The sequence below is a fragment of the Cucurbita pepo genome, chromosome 1, assembly GCF_057944985.1.
Source record: "Cucurbita pepo subsp. pepo isolate OVF chromosome 1, ASM5794498v1, whole genome shotgun sequence".
NCBI lineage: Eukaryota > Viridiplantae > Streptophyta > Magnoliopsida > Cucurbitales > Cucurbitaceae > Cucurbita > Cucurbita pepo.
The window spans coordinates 17,168,751-17,184,766 of NC_141798.1; the positions used below are offsets into that span (position 1 = coordinate 17,168,751).

Here is a 16,016-nt window from a genome sequence, read left to right on the forward strand (position 1 = left end):
CACATTTTTCTTATTTTAAATACCGTTCTTCGTTCATAATCAACCTTTCCTTTGAATATATGATCGTGAATTGAATAAGTGAATAAGTAAATTAAGGATATTGTCCATCACATAGATCTCGACCACGTGATAGCTAAAGCGCATGACTCAGTACTAGGATTTTGATCACATTGCTTGAGATTTGAACTTAAATTTTATTATTTTGATTAGAGACGTCCGAATAGTGGATTAGAAATGTGATAGAGTTTTCACTATCATCCTATTCCTCGTTGTATATTTCAATTCTCATCCCGTGAAATTATTTATTTATTTTCGTGGAATTTGAATTCCGAAAAAAAAAAAAAATTATTTTATTTTTTTTAAATATCTTTAAAATGGATATTTTTTTAGTATGACTATTTAAAAAAAATTATAAAATATTCTAATAAAAAACAATAATATCTTATAAATAATAATAATAATTATTATTATTATTATGTAAAGGTATAGAGAGGAAGTTTGGAATATTTTATATAGCCAAAAAGAAAAAAAGATATTAATTAATTAATTAATTAATTAAATGATGTCAAGCGCCTTGAAGCTGCCACCGAAAGAAATCCTGGTGACAGCTCCTTTTCTTTTTCTTTTTATTATTTATTTATTTATTATTATTATTATTATTATTATTTTGTCATAATATTTAATTAAATTAAGGAAGCTTAGAGGGTAAAAGAAAGGTTGATTTAAATAATTTTGGAAAAAAGATGAATCTTTGTGAATTACGATGTTGGGAAACTTAACTATGCTCCCTATTCAATTTCTTTTAAGGAGGATCAAATTGTATATGCTTTTCTTATGTTTAAGATTTTTAAATCAAATATAATTTTATCGGGTTTATACTGATCTGTTACGCTATATAATTTTAATTCATTATAATGTTGGTTAATAAATAAGTCTAGAAACGTGTAAATAGAGATGTCTACCAGGTAGGAATGAGGATTGTGGATGAAAAATTCGTAAATAAAGATGTCTACGAGGAGAGGAGCAGATGATGAACGATGAACGATGAACGCTTTCCTGTCCCATCTCCGTCTCCTATTTTAATTCACATCCACACGAGAATTTTCATTTATTTTTTATGTTATAGGGAGAAAAAATTCCTATATATATAATGTAAAACAATTGACAATATTTCATAAGCTTCAATATTTATTTATTTGATTTCTAATCTATGTAGGTAAGATTTAAGAATCTCTCCCCTTTTCTTCTCTCGCTCGGTCCATGTAGGTAACAGTGTGAAATCTCTCCTCTCTCCCTCTCTCGTTCCCGTTCAAATGGAGATTTCATCTCTGGTCCCATATAGTTGAGAGAAACTTCTCCCCTCTCCCTCTCACATTCCCATTCAAATAAGATTTCATCTTTGGCCCGTTTAGCTAATAGGAAAAATTTTCTCATCTCTCTCTCTCTCTTTCCCGTTCAAATGGAGATTTCATCTTTGGCCCGTTTAACTAATAGGGAAAAATCCCTTTTCATCTTTAGCCCGTTTAACTAATAGGGAAAAATCTCTCCTCTCTCTCGCATTCTCGTTCAAATGGAGATTTCATTTATGACCCCATTTAGCTAACAGGGAGAAATTTCTCTCCCTCCTCTCATTCCCGTTCAAATTGAGATTTCATCTATGGCCTCATTTAGCTAACGGGGAGAAATCTCTCTCCCTTCCTCTCTCATTCCCGTTCAAATGGAGATTTCATCTCTAGCCCCGTTTAGCTAAGAGGGAGAAATCTCTTCCTTCTCCCTCTCTCATCCCCATTCAAATGAAGATTTCTCACCTCATTCAGGACAAGTCCACCTGGGGTCTCGAACTCACGAGTGAAACAAATATCTCTGCGAGTAAATAGGTGTAGAGCTCAACCAAAAAACATAAGAAATCAACCGATCATCGAGTGAGTTTATATCTCAAACAAGTGAAATGATTAGTCATTACACATCGTGTCTTACATGTATATAATTTAACGCACCAAATTGAGAAGATGAGCCATAAAACTCACATAGTTCACAACAATACACAAATTCAACCCCACCAAATCTATCAAAAGCTTCACAATTCAAGCTCATTATTCCACACAAAACACACAAAACCCACCAACAACAAACCACCATTCAAAGTGAAAAACAACAATAATAAAACAACAATTTGTCTTTGACAACATGTTTCTATTCAAGCCCAAGCTTGTTCCTCATGGAGCTCACAAACCCATACACCATCTCATGGCTAGGAATGACACTACCCACACTCTCCTTCAACAAGCACCTCTTCTCCCAATTTGATAGCTTTGGGCAATGTTCTTCCACTTTAAAGCCCCCAACTTTCTCAAAAGCATAGAACCAACAACTGAATGGGATAGCAATCACATCCACAATCCCAAACCTTTCTCCTCCAAAGAAATCATTATCCCCTAAAGCTTCCTCCAATTGCTTCAAAATCTCAATGAACTCCTTCTTGGCTACCTCTTGTTCATCTCCATTACTCCTCCAAATCTTGCCACCCGTCTCGAAAACCTTGCCAAAGTGCAAAAATTCGTAAGTTTTTCGAGTATACGACATGAAATACGTGATTGGATTGTGAAGAACACAAACCTTTTTGTCGATGTAGTCGATCCAGAAGCGAGCTCGAGCTCTTTCATAGGGGGAAGATGGAAGAAGAGGGGAAGAAGAAGGCCATGTCTCGTCAATATAGGTGACAATGTTGGAGCTTTCATTAAGTGGGTTACCATTATGCAAGAGAACAGGGACTTTCTTATGGATAGGGTTAGATTTGAGTAATAGCTCACTTTTGCCACCTTTCCAACCAAACAAGTCCTCTTCTTTGCTCTCGTAGCTCACTCCCTTCTCATTTAAAGCAATCTTAACCCTCATGCAAAATGGACTTAGGATACAATCCAAAATTATAATCTCATCTTTGGACATTTTACCTTTTTCTCCCTCTTTCAAAAGGCTCCTCTTTCTCTCTTTGTTTTTGGTTTGAATGCTTGTAAATTGAGAGGAAGATGAAGATGTTTATATAGAGATGAGAACTAAGTGTAAATAATTGAAAGTATAGGGGTTAAATTGAGATAGAAATGAAAGTATAGGGACTAAAATGGATAATACCCAAGTGAGAACAACATTGGAGTAATTGAAATAATGGAGAGTATAGGGACGGCCCAACAAGGAAGTGTATATATAATGAAAGAAATTATGATTACAATGACTTGGCCTTTTGTTTTATTTGTGTTAATGCTTCCAAATAATTGTGTTTCACAATGTTTGTAGTATACTAATCTCGAACACTTCACTTTTCATATATTATAATTTATCGTATGTTTCGATATAGATATCCATTTAATCCATGAAATCTGTGTCTATTTAATTTGTGGGGTGAACAATTTTTATTTAAATGGAAAAGGGAGAGAGAATGGAGAGAGATTTCTTCGTGTTAACTAAATGGGGTCAAGGACGAGAATTACATTTCCTGTTCTTGACCCCTCTTACCCACAGGAGGTGAGGATAGAGATAGGGAAGGCTTCTCCATCCTCGAGATCAAAGACAGAGTTACAGGGTTCCTGACCCCTCTTTTAACTCTAGGAGGTGAGGATGGAGACATGGAAGGCTTCTCCATCCTCGAGGTCAAAGACGAGGATTACAGGGTTCCTGGCCCCTCTTACCTCTAGGAGGTGAGGATGGAGACGGGGAAAGCTTCTCCATCCTCGAGGTCAAAGACAGGAATTACAGGGTTCATGACCTATCTTACCCCTAGGAGGTGAGGATGGAGACGGAAAAGGCTTATCCTTCCTCGTTCTGCCTCGTGGACATCTCTAGATATTACTTTGGAGAAGGAAGGTTTCTAATTCATCTTTCACATTTCATAAAAAATGGATAGAAATTTGACCTCATTAGTTCCTCTAATTTCTAAGGGAAACCCCTCATGAAGATTAAATTATGGAGAATACAATATATAAAGCTATCCTTAACTAGATCTAATTGCTATATGCTTATCCTTCACAAATACCATACCATCCAAAAACCTCATTTAGAGGAGCACTGTTCTTGTGCACTTGATGAAGAAATCAAAATCAAATTCTATTACCCTTCGGCTAAAACCCTTGAAACCCTTTTGTTGTATATACCTAACTGGAGAGAATGTAAACTGATTTAGAACTTTTACAGACCAAAATTGCAAAGGTGGAAGTATTTCAAGATTCAAATTGTTTGCCTTCAAAAGTCTGTCCAAAGTTCCAATTCTTTGGAGCAACATTGTAGGACGTAATTGTTACTCCGTCACTGCTAGTGACTTCAAAGGATAGGGCCTGATTGTTCAAATCGGCGTTAATGTGCCAGTTTTGACCCCAATTTCGACCCATCGAAAGCCAACCGGTTCTTGAGCCCTTGATCTTTACAGCACTGACATCTCCAGCACCTGCAACGTTGCTTATCAACACTGAGAGGTAGATGCCGTACCCAGAAATTGTATATCGAACGCCCCCCTCCTTTCGACATTTGATCCTACAAAAGCCAGATCAACAAAGGTTAAGACTCGTCCGAAATTGTGGATCGGGCCATTTTTGGTATAGTCTCACAATTCTAATGTACTATCATTTGGCGTAAAATGGGGAAAAAGATGAGATATCCACACCAAGGGAGGGAATTCACTAAGAAGCTACTCTCATTGGCTAAAAACAAAATGTCCCTCCTTAAATGGTGATCTATAATATTGAACAAATCATTGTCTGGTTTTGGACAAAGCAAAAAAGTACTGTTGGAAAGAACTTTGAAAAGAAGTCACTAATATCATCAAGTCAAGAACCACATCAGAAGTTCCAAGGATGCTGGAGAAATTTCTATTCTTTCTTTCCTGTCATAGTTCAGATGTAACTACCTTGTAGTTTTGTTTATAACTTTAGCTTCCTTTTTGAACGTATGGCCATAAAGAGGCTGGTCCAAAAGATCTTAAATAGTGAAAGGCTCACTCCAATGAAAAATAGAGAGAATCTCGTATCAGACACACTCAACGCTCGGCAGCAAATATACAAAAAAATGTGACTCGAATTATCATCATTCTTTTGAATCTTATGCACTATTTGCGCGAGATCTGCATAATGGTAGCTTTTTTAAACTTGATTGCTAGTATTAACTCTCTCTTGTGCAAGGGCCACAGCGAGATATGTGTATTCGCTCGAATCTCTCTCAAAACCAAATGTCTAAGGACTCTGCAAATTTAAGGCCCCAACAACTTCTATTTCAGTAGCCTTGCATCATTTTGTCTAAGAATTACGACCAGCCAAAGTACATGGAAGCTTAGGCGCAATCGAATCACAGTCAATCCAAGGGTTCTTGAAAATTCTAACTAAACTACTAGTACGAAACCTAAAATTAGAGAAGGAATCAATCTGATACTGGCACTTGATAGTGGAAAAAGAAAACCGTGCGTTTCTGCTTCGCTAGCTCTCCAAGTAGAAATATCCAAACAAGAGGGTCTTTACCGCTCTTTCTGTCGCTGGTCTAGTACCAAAGATAATTACTCTTCTTGGGAGAAGCACCAGAGCCATTTAAAATCAAGATCCTATATCTTAAATTTCCTGAATCCAAACCACCTCTTCTAAAGGAAAGGGAAACCATATACGAAATCACTAGATGACTACCTTTGCAGTTCGATCCATCGACAAAGAAAGATTCTAAAGAACTTCTCTATCTTTGTTGCCTTACTCTTAGGCCAACTGAACAATCACATGGAATATGTCAGCACAAACAAAGCACATATAGAGAACCAACAAACTGATTTCTGTGAGTTCATTCTCAATCTAGAAGTCTAATAAGAACATCTTTTAGAATATTATTACTAAAAAGGAGGCACTTACATTACAAGAACCCCTGCCTCTAAACCAAGAGGCCTTTCAACATGAGTATCATACATCTTAAGGTTTCTAAAGGAAATTATCAAACACAATATCATTACAGTTCATGTCAGTTGTTACTAAAAATCATTCCTTGTTATTTCTAAAGGAAACTAGTTGAAGATTTATTATCACCACTGTCGGAAATATGAACAATGTCCCACACTGGCTAGAAGAGAGGAAGTTTACGGGTGTAGAAGTAAGGATAACTATCTTCATTAGTCTATGACATTTAGGGTGAATCATACATTGCATCATGAAACAAACAAACTCCCCGATACTACAGCCCAGCAGAATTATACATTGAAATTTAAAAATAAAACATACAAGATCAAGAAATATAAACGCAATTTCAATTGTTTACAAACGAGAAAAACTCGAGAAATTAGCAGAGCAAGCACAGATCTCACAGTTGAACCAATTTCGATCCTCAATCAAATAAACCAGATCGTCCAAGTGATAGACAAGGAAAATGCAAGAAAGAAGGTACTGAACACATACCTCCGATACTGAACAGGCATGTTTCCCGCCTTCCAGATAGCGATCTTCTCAAACGCTTCAATAGGGAGCACAAAATGCTTATTAGGAGGATTACAACGGCCTCCACCGTCAGCCGTGAAGCCATAATTAGGTGCACAGAAATTAGTAACAGTGACAATAATAGAAGTGCCAGGAATACACCACCGGAGGTCCTCCACGCACCGGAGCTGAAAGCAGGCACCACAGATCTGGCCACGTTCGAACAGCGCCTCACTGAGACCCACCGTCGCCATGCCATAACCTGCCTTCACCAAATCGCCATATCCACATGCTCCGCCGACCGCATCACGAGGATCGGAGGCGGCGTAGTAGGTGGCTCGAGCAGATCTCCAGTCAGAGAGAGACGGAACTGACTCCGGCAACGACGAGGAGGTGGAAGAAGAGACATGGGAGGCTACTGGAGATGTGAGAGCTACAGCTACTGTGAAGAGGAAGTGAAGTGGAAGAGATGGCGACATCTCTCCACACAGAGAGAGAGAGAGAGGGGAAGGGGCAAAGTGGGGAAGAAAATAAAAATGGAATTTCTATTTTAGAAATTGGCGTTAATTTATAAAATATAATAAAGTAAAAAATAAAATAAAGAATTAATTGAAGTGAATAGTTTTGTTGGTTCCGTATAGAATATATATATATATATATATATATATATATTTATATTTTATGGGGTTGTGACTCCAAATGCTTATTATCCCGACATGTCGGTTATGGAATCGAGGGGGGAAGATAAAAGATTTTAAAGACTTGCTTTTTCTTTTCTTTTGTGAATTAATGATAGAAATCATTAAATTAATTCCAAAAATAAATGAGATTTTGGTGATTTTGCAAAACAAAAACAAAATAGAAAATGACGAGATGAAACCGACGAATAAGTTAGCAGTAAAAATCTTATTTCGTAGACAGTTTATACATATGGACGAGCCTTGAATCAAAATTTGAGAGAAAATATTTTATAGCATTGAAAACAGGTAGAAAAAACAATTACAATATTTGATCGGAGAAGATTTGGGGACTGACAGACCTAGACATGATTTCGCCGTTATTATAACTTGTTTGATGTTATAGTGGGCACATTTTATGCACCAATGGACAAGACAAGACAGGAGTTGGAGATTGGACTATGGTGGCGGAGGAAACTAAGATGACGGATGACAAACTCTAAATAGTACTAGTCGCTTTTCATGTACAATGGTGAATAAATAGATGTATGAACGTTACAAAAATGGAATGATGAGAACAATTATAGAGAGTAAAAGTGTCACAATCATTTTCCTCCATTACGCTTCTTGTTATTTTTCCTTCTATTTGGAAATACAAGTTGGTCGAATTTTCGATCTTAAAGTCAATCATTTCATTCACGTAATGGGTATATGTAACAACCCAAACCCACCGCTAGCCGATAATGCCGGCTTTTGCCCCTTACCTATCGTCGTCATCCTCAAATTTTAAAACACGTCTGCTAGGGAGAGATTTTCACACCTTTATAAGAAATGTTTTGTTCCCCTCTCCAACCGATGTGGGATCTCACATCCACCCCCTTGGGGACCAGCGTCCTCGTTGGCACATCGCTCGGTATCTGGCTCTGATACCATTTGTAACAGATTAAATCCACCGCTAGCAGATATTATCCTCTTTGGCCCATTATGCATCGTCGTCAGCCAGACGCGTTTTAAAACCGTGAGGCTGACAACGATACGTAACAAGTAAAAGCAAACAACATCTGTTAGCGGTGGGTTCGAGTGGCATTTCACCTCTAACCACAACTCATCCGCTAATTCTTCAACATCAGTTTGGACCTCCACTTAATTTCACTCAAGCTTCATCTTCGTCAAGGATAGATCACCCAGACCAAACAAGTAACTCCCTCACCTCCCAACAATAGTTGGCGTAACGTGGAACTCTCCCTTGTTCTTCTACTATGATATTACATTACAGATCAATCCTACACTTCAAACCAGTAGAGCTTTACTCAACATTTTCTAATCATATTACCTCTTGGAGGTTTTTACCCAAGGAAGTGAGAATTTACCGTTTTCTTTAGGTAAACAAGAAGGGGCATAATTAGTAATGAACAAAGGAAGACAATTTATGTAAAGGACATTCATCTTAACAAGACAATGCTGAGAAAGTGGTGGTTTACAGATTTGTACCTTTCTTTATGAACCTGAGATTGTACCACCAAGCCTCTTTCGCTCCATTATGCTATGTCTGTACAAAATTCAATTTGAATCTATAAGCAAAGCCGAATCCTTTTCTCCTCCCTCTCTGCATCTGTGATTGAGTGGGACTTTGTAGCTCTCTCTGTCATGCATCTTTTGTAAGGCACAAACCCTTTGGTGTTCTTTTCATGGCTGCTTATTAGCTCAGAAGACAATGCTTTTCCAATCAACTCATCTTTAGAAACTGAATCTCCATCTCTATTGGGAAATAGTTTGTAGCTTTGGATATCATTTTCTCCATCTTTATCACCGTTTTCCTCGCTGTTTACTGATCCGGTGTTCGACCCGCAGCATGATTGATCCTTGTGAGTTTCCTTATCATCAACTTCTGGATTCAACTCTGAATCTGCTTGTTTGAAACATTGTACAAATGAGAGTGGGTAGCTGCCATAAGAACTCCACCACGATAGCGGGACTGTAGAACTGGGGTCTTGATTTGAGTCACTGCTATTGAGTTGTATGAAATAGAAAGCTCCATGATTCCAGGTGCCCTCTGTATTTCCCATAACCTTGGAGGAGTTCCATGGCGATATTTGCTTGTGGTTTTCGCCCTGTTTATGGTCAGCCTCAAACGCACAGGTCTCTACCGTTGGAGTTTGTTTGTGGGGATTTGTTATTAATACAGTTCTACCAAAGAGCTTAAGACTCTGGATTGACACTTCTTTTGTAGAGACATCTTTTTCATTCACATCCTTCTGAAATAACTCCAGGTTCTGTCATCCAAAATAACAGAGCTTTTAGTTGCATCAATCAATGAGAAAGATGGCTATCAAAAATGAAACAAAAAGAGGCTGCACCTTTGAAATTTTCTCCTGGGGGGTTGAATTGTCTGTCCCAGGGCTTACTGTTGGAGATTCATTGTCCAATGAAGATGAGTTTGGTTCTGAGGATGGAATAGATGAATCTGGAGATGCACTGTCATGATGAATTACTGAATTGGCGCAATTTAGCGCATCCGAACCGCCTGCTGCTACGACAGTTGACGTTGGAGATTGACATTCCTTTTCTGAAAGCTGTGGGGACAAAGACCTTGTCTGTTCTGAAATGGAGGACAACTTATGTGAACCAGGTACTTCTTTACGGGGATATGGATGCGCTGGTTTTCGTTTTGGACGTGGAGGAGGAATCTCGATGCATCCTCCAAGAGTTGCGGTACACCCGTTTGAATTACGCATGACCTAAGGCAACGAGAAAAACAATGAGAAGTTGGAAGATCATGAAGGACAAGCATTGATCCTTCAAGGATTGTTTGCACGCCTTGTGATTCTTGACAATTACTTACATTCATAAACCGGAATATGTACATTATGGTAGATAATGGGAACTGGAATAAGAGCATTAGACCTTGGAGAAGAACTTCTGGGCATGGCTACGAATCTGAACTGCAGTCTTCGTGCCCACATGATCTGTTAGGCAAAATCAATTAAGAGAATGAGAAAAAAATGCAATAAAGATGGCTATATCCTCTGTTTGGTTATGAGCCATTATGCTCTTTTTATTCAGCTATACCTTCTATTTGTCGCCAATCACGACCATACAGTTTCAGAGCTTCAATAAACTTTTCATGTTCTTCCTCTTTCCATCTTTCTCTTTGCTTTGTGATTGTGTAGGGCTTCCTTGCCTAATCAGTGAGAAACATAGAAGAAAAGTGAATAAAAAAGCTTGAAAATGAAACATACCAAATTTTTGAAACAGAGAAAATAGGCAGCGAAAGCAAAACCTTGGGACAATATTCTTTCCCGCTTGAAAAAGGGTCCTTCAATTGATCAACAGTCGCAGTTGATTCATAAAGAGATGAACTAGTGTTGTCAGAACAGAGACCTCCACCAGCATTCTACAGTAATGAACAATCAGAAGACAAGTTCATAATGTTTACACAAAAAATTCTGGTTAAGATATTGATTATTTTCCTAAACAAAGTAAAAGAGCTCCGGTATTGAAAATAAACTACTAGAGCTCAAGCCAGAATGGATTCTTACCACATTCAATTTTCTAGAACTATCTAAGAAAAGGTGCATATGATGATCATGTAGCATGATTCCAAATTCCAAATTCAAGGAATGGATTATAAGAAGCAATACAGACGATAAGAACTTAAAAAATGGTGATGAGATGAGTAGAATTTTATGTTTTCTTCACTCTCCCCTGATGCCCTGTATATACTAATTGAAGCATGAAGAAAATATCTACCCAGTTTCGTGGCAAGTACGAACTCCTGAATGAAAAACTAAAAGGAGAAAAAGATGCAAACAGAATCACTGAAAACTAGCAGAAATTGTGCACGGTCGGAATATGTCTGAATAGCATCTGTCATAGTAAATCGAACCAATCAGCAAACCAAAAATGCCTAACATTTCGCAGACATATTTGGAAAACTTATGAAGAGTAATTTTAGGAGGCCGATTTTGGCATGATTGTACATTTCTGTTGGTTCAAATTGCAACACTAACCAAAAATCATCGAATACATCACATGGGCATAAGGAACAAAAGAAGAATAAAACACGTTTTCCCTATTAATTCTCTGTTCTCATACCAATAAATAACACGATCTCAAAGGGTGAGAGAAGAGGATGAGGAAAAGAATGGAATATTCATACTTGTGATTGCATGTTTGCGGCACCCATGGATGTTCTCGCCGTGCAAAATCTTCCTCTGCTTTTACGGAGCCAAACACCTGTGTGTCCTTTTCTTTTCGTTTCCACTTAGTTGATTGCCGTTGAATTTACAGTAACCAATAAATCCTCACGAATTTTCAACAATCCGAATAACCAATCCCTAAACAGTCGTATTTTCGACGGTTTGAATTCAACAGCTTGAATCAAACTGACTTAGTTCAACTTCAACGCGCGTTAACAGTCCTAATTCTTCAACTCATTATCGAGATAAAATTCTTCAAAACCCTAGAATTGAGTGATCGGGCTCTGAATCACAATTCCTAGGGCTTCAACCTCAAAAACCACAAAGAATCAGATTCGCGCCAGTAGACTTTCAGGAAAACAAAGCACGATTTCGTCCGTACATTAGCTAAAAAAAGAGCAACTAATCACTCGATCACGAAGAAGATCGAGAGAACAAAATTACAAACAACAAACTTCATTCTGAACATCAAACAACTCCTGGTCACACAGAGAACATACAACCCACTACAAATGAACACAACAACTTGAGAAACTAATTACACCGAAAACAATAAACAGAAAAAGAAAAAAAAAAAACACAGACACACTGGAAAAAACTTGAGAAATCGAGATTGAACTCCAATTTTCGACAAAAACCAGTCGATTCCGTGCAAATCCAGAATCGAAACTCGAACGGAAGGAGGATGAGCTTCAGCTTCTTGAACGAGAAGGCGATTGCGTGAAGAAGATGAAGAGAGAAAATGGAGATGAAATTAAGAGAAATGAAGGAGTAGAAGAAAAAAAATGTAATTTGTGAAGGAAGAAGAAGAAGAAGAAGAAGGAAGAGAAATGATGACGTAAGTCGGGAACAACGCCACTCGCTTCCGATGTAGCGGAATAAAAGTAGCTACCGCTTTTTATTTATTTTTTATTTTTCTATTTCTAAATATTAAAAAATAACTCCACATTTTAATATATTTTTAATTCATTATGCCACGATCACAAATTAGTTAAGAATAACGCCTTTTAGAGCTAGCAATAATTAATTATTAAAGACGTTCACATAACGGAGTAGGGACGAAAAAGTTTATTCCCTATGATATTTTTCATTTCTTTTAATTGAGATTTTGTGTCGGGATCAAGTTCGTTCTATTAAAAGAACTTATCTGCATTCCATCTTCTGTTTAAAGTCCTATATAGGTAGATCAATATCAAGTTCCCGACCTCGTAGATTATATGAACATCTGTAATTATAGGAACTATATATATTTTTAAGAAAATGTTGGTTTAAGTTCACATTATTTAATTTTTTTAATAATAAAATTTTAAAATTAAATATAGAGGAAAGCGAAAAGCGGAATTTAAAAAAAAAAAAAAAAAAAATTGTGGCTCACGTCGGAAGTTTAGCTAAATTACACGTGGCAGTTCCATTATCTTGTATTGGCCAACACCTTGTACATTGGGATAGCTTCAAGCCTATTTATGACGTCATCACTCAAAAAATATACATCCGTAAAATAAAAATTGACTAACAACTTGTAGGTTTATTATTATTATTATTATTATATTATATAATTATTTATTTATTTTATATGAAAAATATGTCATAATTAAAAATGCAAATTATTTGAATATGGACGTGGACAGCTCTTTTCATATTATTATTTTTTTCTTTTTTTGTAAACGAAACCAAAAAAATCTTGGCCAAATAAATTTTATTTGATTTTTTATTTTATTTCTAAAATTGACCTTTAGTCCATATTTCTTTTTATTCCAAATATATCAAAGAATTACCTAAACTAAATTCAACCAATCAAAATCCGCCACGATCTAATTATTTTATATATTTATTACAATTTCATCAATTTCTTATAATATAAAAAATCAAGAATATAAAGAAAAAATATATATATATATATTAAATATCTCAATTATGGATGAGGCGACCGAATATTTAATTTCCAATTTTAAATAATTTTTTAAAAAATATGAAAAATCAAAAGACATGTCGGATGGATTTGAGTGTCTCTAAATTATCTAAACTGCGCTTTTTGGCCACGTGACATTCCCTTGTCTACTTTTCCACGTGTACACTCTTCCACCAATAGCATCGACCCCTTGTGGATGCCTTCTGATTGGCTGCAGCTTTTTTATTTTTTAAATAAAAAACCAAAATTAAATTGCCACCACAAATATTACCAATAACGACCGTTGCTGGAACAAAAGGCCGATATTAGAGCGGCGGTTTTTTTTTTTTTTATTAATTTAATTATGAGGTGCTGGATTTTCCTCTACCCTTTAAATTCTAAGCTTTTTTTTTTTTTTTTTTTAATTTTAATAATTATACTTTTTTTTTTTTAAGTTTTTCAAATTAATAAAAACATATTGAATTTTAAGAATTTTATTTTTAAAATAGTTATAACAAACCACTTTTTATATTTATTTTATTTATAAATTTAATGTTTTAAATCCTGACATTTATTTTTGTTTCATTTATTTCTTTAAATTTACTTTTTAAGATAATAAACTGTAATTAGTTTTTTAAGGAAATAATATATTCTGTTTTAAAGAGAAATATATTGAATATGACATATTAAAAAAATACTGAAAAATCTCCTCAATTTATGTTACATAAATATTGTATATGTATATGACCATAATAAATAACACAAATAACATATCAAATAAATAAAATAAATGTAATTTATTGCAAGAGTATTAAAATGAAAATAAATGAATAGATATTTTACAAACTAATATTTTTATATTTATAAAAAACAAAAATTTAAATAAATTATTAAAACAATTAGTATCAACCCACAAAATTTGGTTAGGTTGAGTTGAAATTAAAACATTTTTCAATTTCAAAATTAGTATATGTTTGGATTGGACGTCGGCTAGGAATTTGGGCCGGCCCAATAAATTTTAGAACTAGGCCCACTATCTTTAAATTTTTAATTTTATTTCTATAAACCCTCTTATTATATGTATTTTGTGTTTTTTTATCTGACAATTGTATTTCCTAATTTTTTTATTAAGTAAAATAAATTACAATTTAAATCATACAAATTTTTAAATAATTAATATATATTAAAATAGATGTTAAATATTATAATAAAAAATTATTAAAATAGATTCTTAAACTATGATTTTCGACTTGGAAGTGCATTGTGTCTCAATTCATTGTGCCCCTGAGAAAGTTGTCGAAGACGATGACTAGTTTAAGTGGAAGGAATTTCATAACTATATTGTGAAGAGAATAGGTTGTAAACCTCATATATGTAAAGTAATAACTCTTAAATAGCGCTCATCCGGCCACGTGAGACCCAAGACAAATGAATGTCAGGATACAATTGAGAAAAAACAGTGCATTATCCAACACACCATATAATATGTGCCAGGATAAGACAAGACATAAACAAGATAGAGGCACACATGTAGACACGAGTGTAAGAGACATGTTTGTTGAAAGGCTGGGTAGGCCCAAACATTAACCTTGATTGTCAGGGTTCTAAAGAGAATTTGGACATGGACATGCCGTTCTTGAAGTTTTTCTATATGAAATATGAAAGCTTTTCAAATTTGGTGTCAATTGGATAGTGGACAGACGCTTCACGACACCGTACGTCTATCCGCCAAAATCATGTCTACACATGCTAGATTTAAAATGCCTCATAATATGCTATAGTAGAGACATGGTGTTAGCCATCCACCACTCTGGACTTTGTACATTGGATCCAAATGAGCATCAAAATGAGTACGACAATTATCATTTTTTCTGGTCATCTTTTCTCCAAATAAACAAAATTTTCAACTATGTATTTGTTGAGATATTGAATTTTTAAAATTAAATAAAAAAAAAATAGGAAATAGTGTTTTTTTATAGTACATTGGGTCACAATCCATTGAGGGATTGTGTCCCAAAAAAATCATCGAAGACAATGACTAGTTTAAGTGGGAGGAATTTCACGACTATATTATGAATAGAATAGGTTGTAAACCTCATATAGGTAAAGCGGTGACACTCAAGTAGCACCCATCCAGCAACATGAGGGTCAAGACAAACAAGTGTCATGATATAATCGAGAAAAAAACGGTGCATCATCCAACACACCATATAATGTGTACCAGGATAAGGAGAGACATAAGTAAAATAGAGGCTAGACGTGAGTGTAAGAGATAAGCTTGTTGAAGGGCTGGATAGGGCCCAAGCATTAACTTGAAAGTCAAGGTTCTAAAAAGAACTTGAACAGGTCGTTCTTGAAGTAGTCTGTCTATATTAAATATAAAAGCTTTTCAAATTTGGTGTCAATTGGACATAGTGATGTTTCACGACACCGTATGTCTGTCCACCAAAACCATGTCTACACATGCTAGATTTAAAATGCCTCAGAATATGCTATAGTAGAGACATGGTGTCAGCTATCCACCACCCTAGACTTTCTACGTTAGATCCAAATGAGCATCGAAATTAATACCACAAATATCACTTTTTCTGGTCATCTTTTCTCCGAATAAATAAATTTTCAACCATATATTCGTCGAGATATTGAATTTTTAAAATTAATTAAAAAAAATAAATAATAAATAGTGTTTTTGGTTGGAGCTCATGATCCAACCCAACAACCCCATTTGATGGGTACCTTTAATTTCAACAAACATCACTCATTTTCCCATTTTCACTAAATTCCACACCACAACCCACTACCCATATTTTAATATATATTTTAT

At 35.4% G+C, this 16,016-nt stretch overlaps 3 protein-coding genes across 4 annotated transcripts; all 3 read right to left on the reverse strand.

The window, feature by feature from the left end:
• Positions 1–1,902: 1,902 nt before the first annotated feature.
• LOC111781044 (glutathione S-transferase U25) lies at positions 1,903–3,938 on the reverse strand. Its single transcript, XM_023661445.2, has 2 exons — positions 2,617–3,938; positions 1,903–2,538 (listed from the first exon to the last, which is right to left on the reverse strand). Exons 1-2 carry the CDS (start codon positions 2,944–2,946, stop codon positions 2,194–2,196), a joined length of 675 nt encoding a protein of 224 aa, XP_023517213.2. The 5' UTR covers positions 2,947–3,938; the 3' UTR covers positions 1,903–2,193.
• A 139-nt stretch (positions 3,939–4,077) lies between these two features.
• On the reverse strand, positions 4,078–6,967 carry LOC111781053 (expansin-A13). The gene is made up of 2 exons (XM_023661459.2): positions 6,411–6,967; positions 4,078–4,521 (listed from the first exon to the last, which is right to left on the reverse strand). The coding sequence occupies exons 1-2, from the start codon at positions 6,905–6,907 to the stop codon at positions 4,212–4,214; spliced, it is 807 nt and encodes a 268-aa protein (XP_023517227.2). The 5' UTR covers positions 6,908–6,967; the 3' UTR covers positions 4,078–4,211.
• Positions 6,968–8,507: 1,540 nt separating this feature from the next.
• LOC111783552 (uncharacterized) lies at positions 8,508–12,180 on the reverse strand. Of its 2 annotated transcripts, XM_023664502.2 has the most exons (6): positions 11,265–12,180; positions 10,386–10,499; positions 10,175–10,286; positions 10,010–10,071; positions 9,463–9,843; positions 8,508–9,378 (listed from the first exon to the last, which is right to left on the reverse strand). In XM_023664502.2, exons 1-6 carry the CDS (start codon positions 11,289–11,291, stop codon positions 8,677–8,679), a joined length of 1,398 nt encoding a protein of 465 aa, XP_023520270.2. In that variant the 5' UTR covers positions 11,292–12,180; the 3' UTR covers positions 8,508–8,676. The 2 variants fall into 2 exon arrangements, with proteins under 2 accessions (XP_023520270.2, XP_023520315.2); XM_023664547.2 differs by lacking the exons at positions 10,386–10,499; positions 11,265–12,180 and having other exon boundaries at positions 9,948–10,071; positions 10,175–10,261.
• Positions 12,181–16,016: the final 3,836 nt, after the last annotated feature.

Bases quoted from the DNA above. Each gene is read 5' to 3' on its own strand.
- LOC111781044 (XM_023661445.2), bottom strand. From the start codon at position 2,946: ATGTCCAAAGATGAGATTATAATTTTGGATTGTATCCTAAGTCCATTT. The intron at 2,539-2,616 runs GTTTGTGTTCTT...CACTTTGGCAAG, and splicing joins TCGACTACATCGACAAAAAG to GTTTTCGAGACGGGTGGCAA.
- LOC111781053 (XM_023661459.2), bottom strand. From the start codon at position 6,907: ATGTCGCCATCTCTTCCACTTCACTTCCTCTTCACAGTAGCTGTAGCT. The intron at 4,522-6,410 runs GTATGTGTTCAG...TGGCTTTTGTAG, and splicing joins ATGCCTGTTCAGTATCGGAG to GATCAAATGTCGAAAGGAGG.
- LOC111783552 (XM_023664502.2), bottom strand. From the start codon at position 11,291: ATGGGTGCCGCAAACATGCAATCACAA. The intron at 10,287-10,385 runs GTTTTGCTTTCG...CTCACTGATTAG, and splicing joins GGAAAGAATATTGTCCCAAG to GCAAGGAAGCCCTACACAAT. The intron at 9,844-10,009 runs GTCTAATGCTCT...TCGTTGCCTTAG, and splicing joins CCCAGAAGTTCTTCTCCAAG to GTCATGCGTAATTCAAACGG.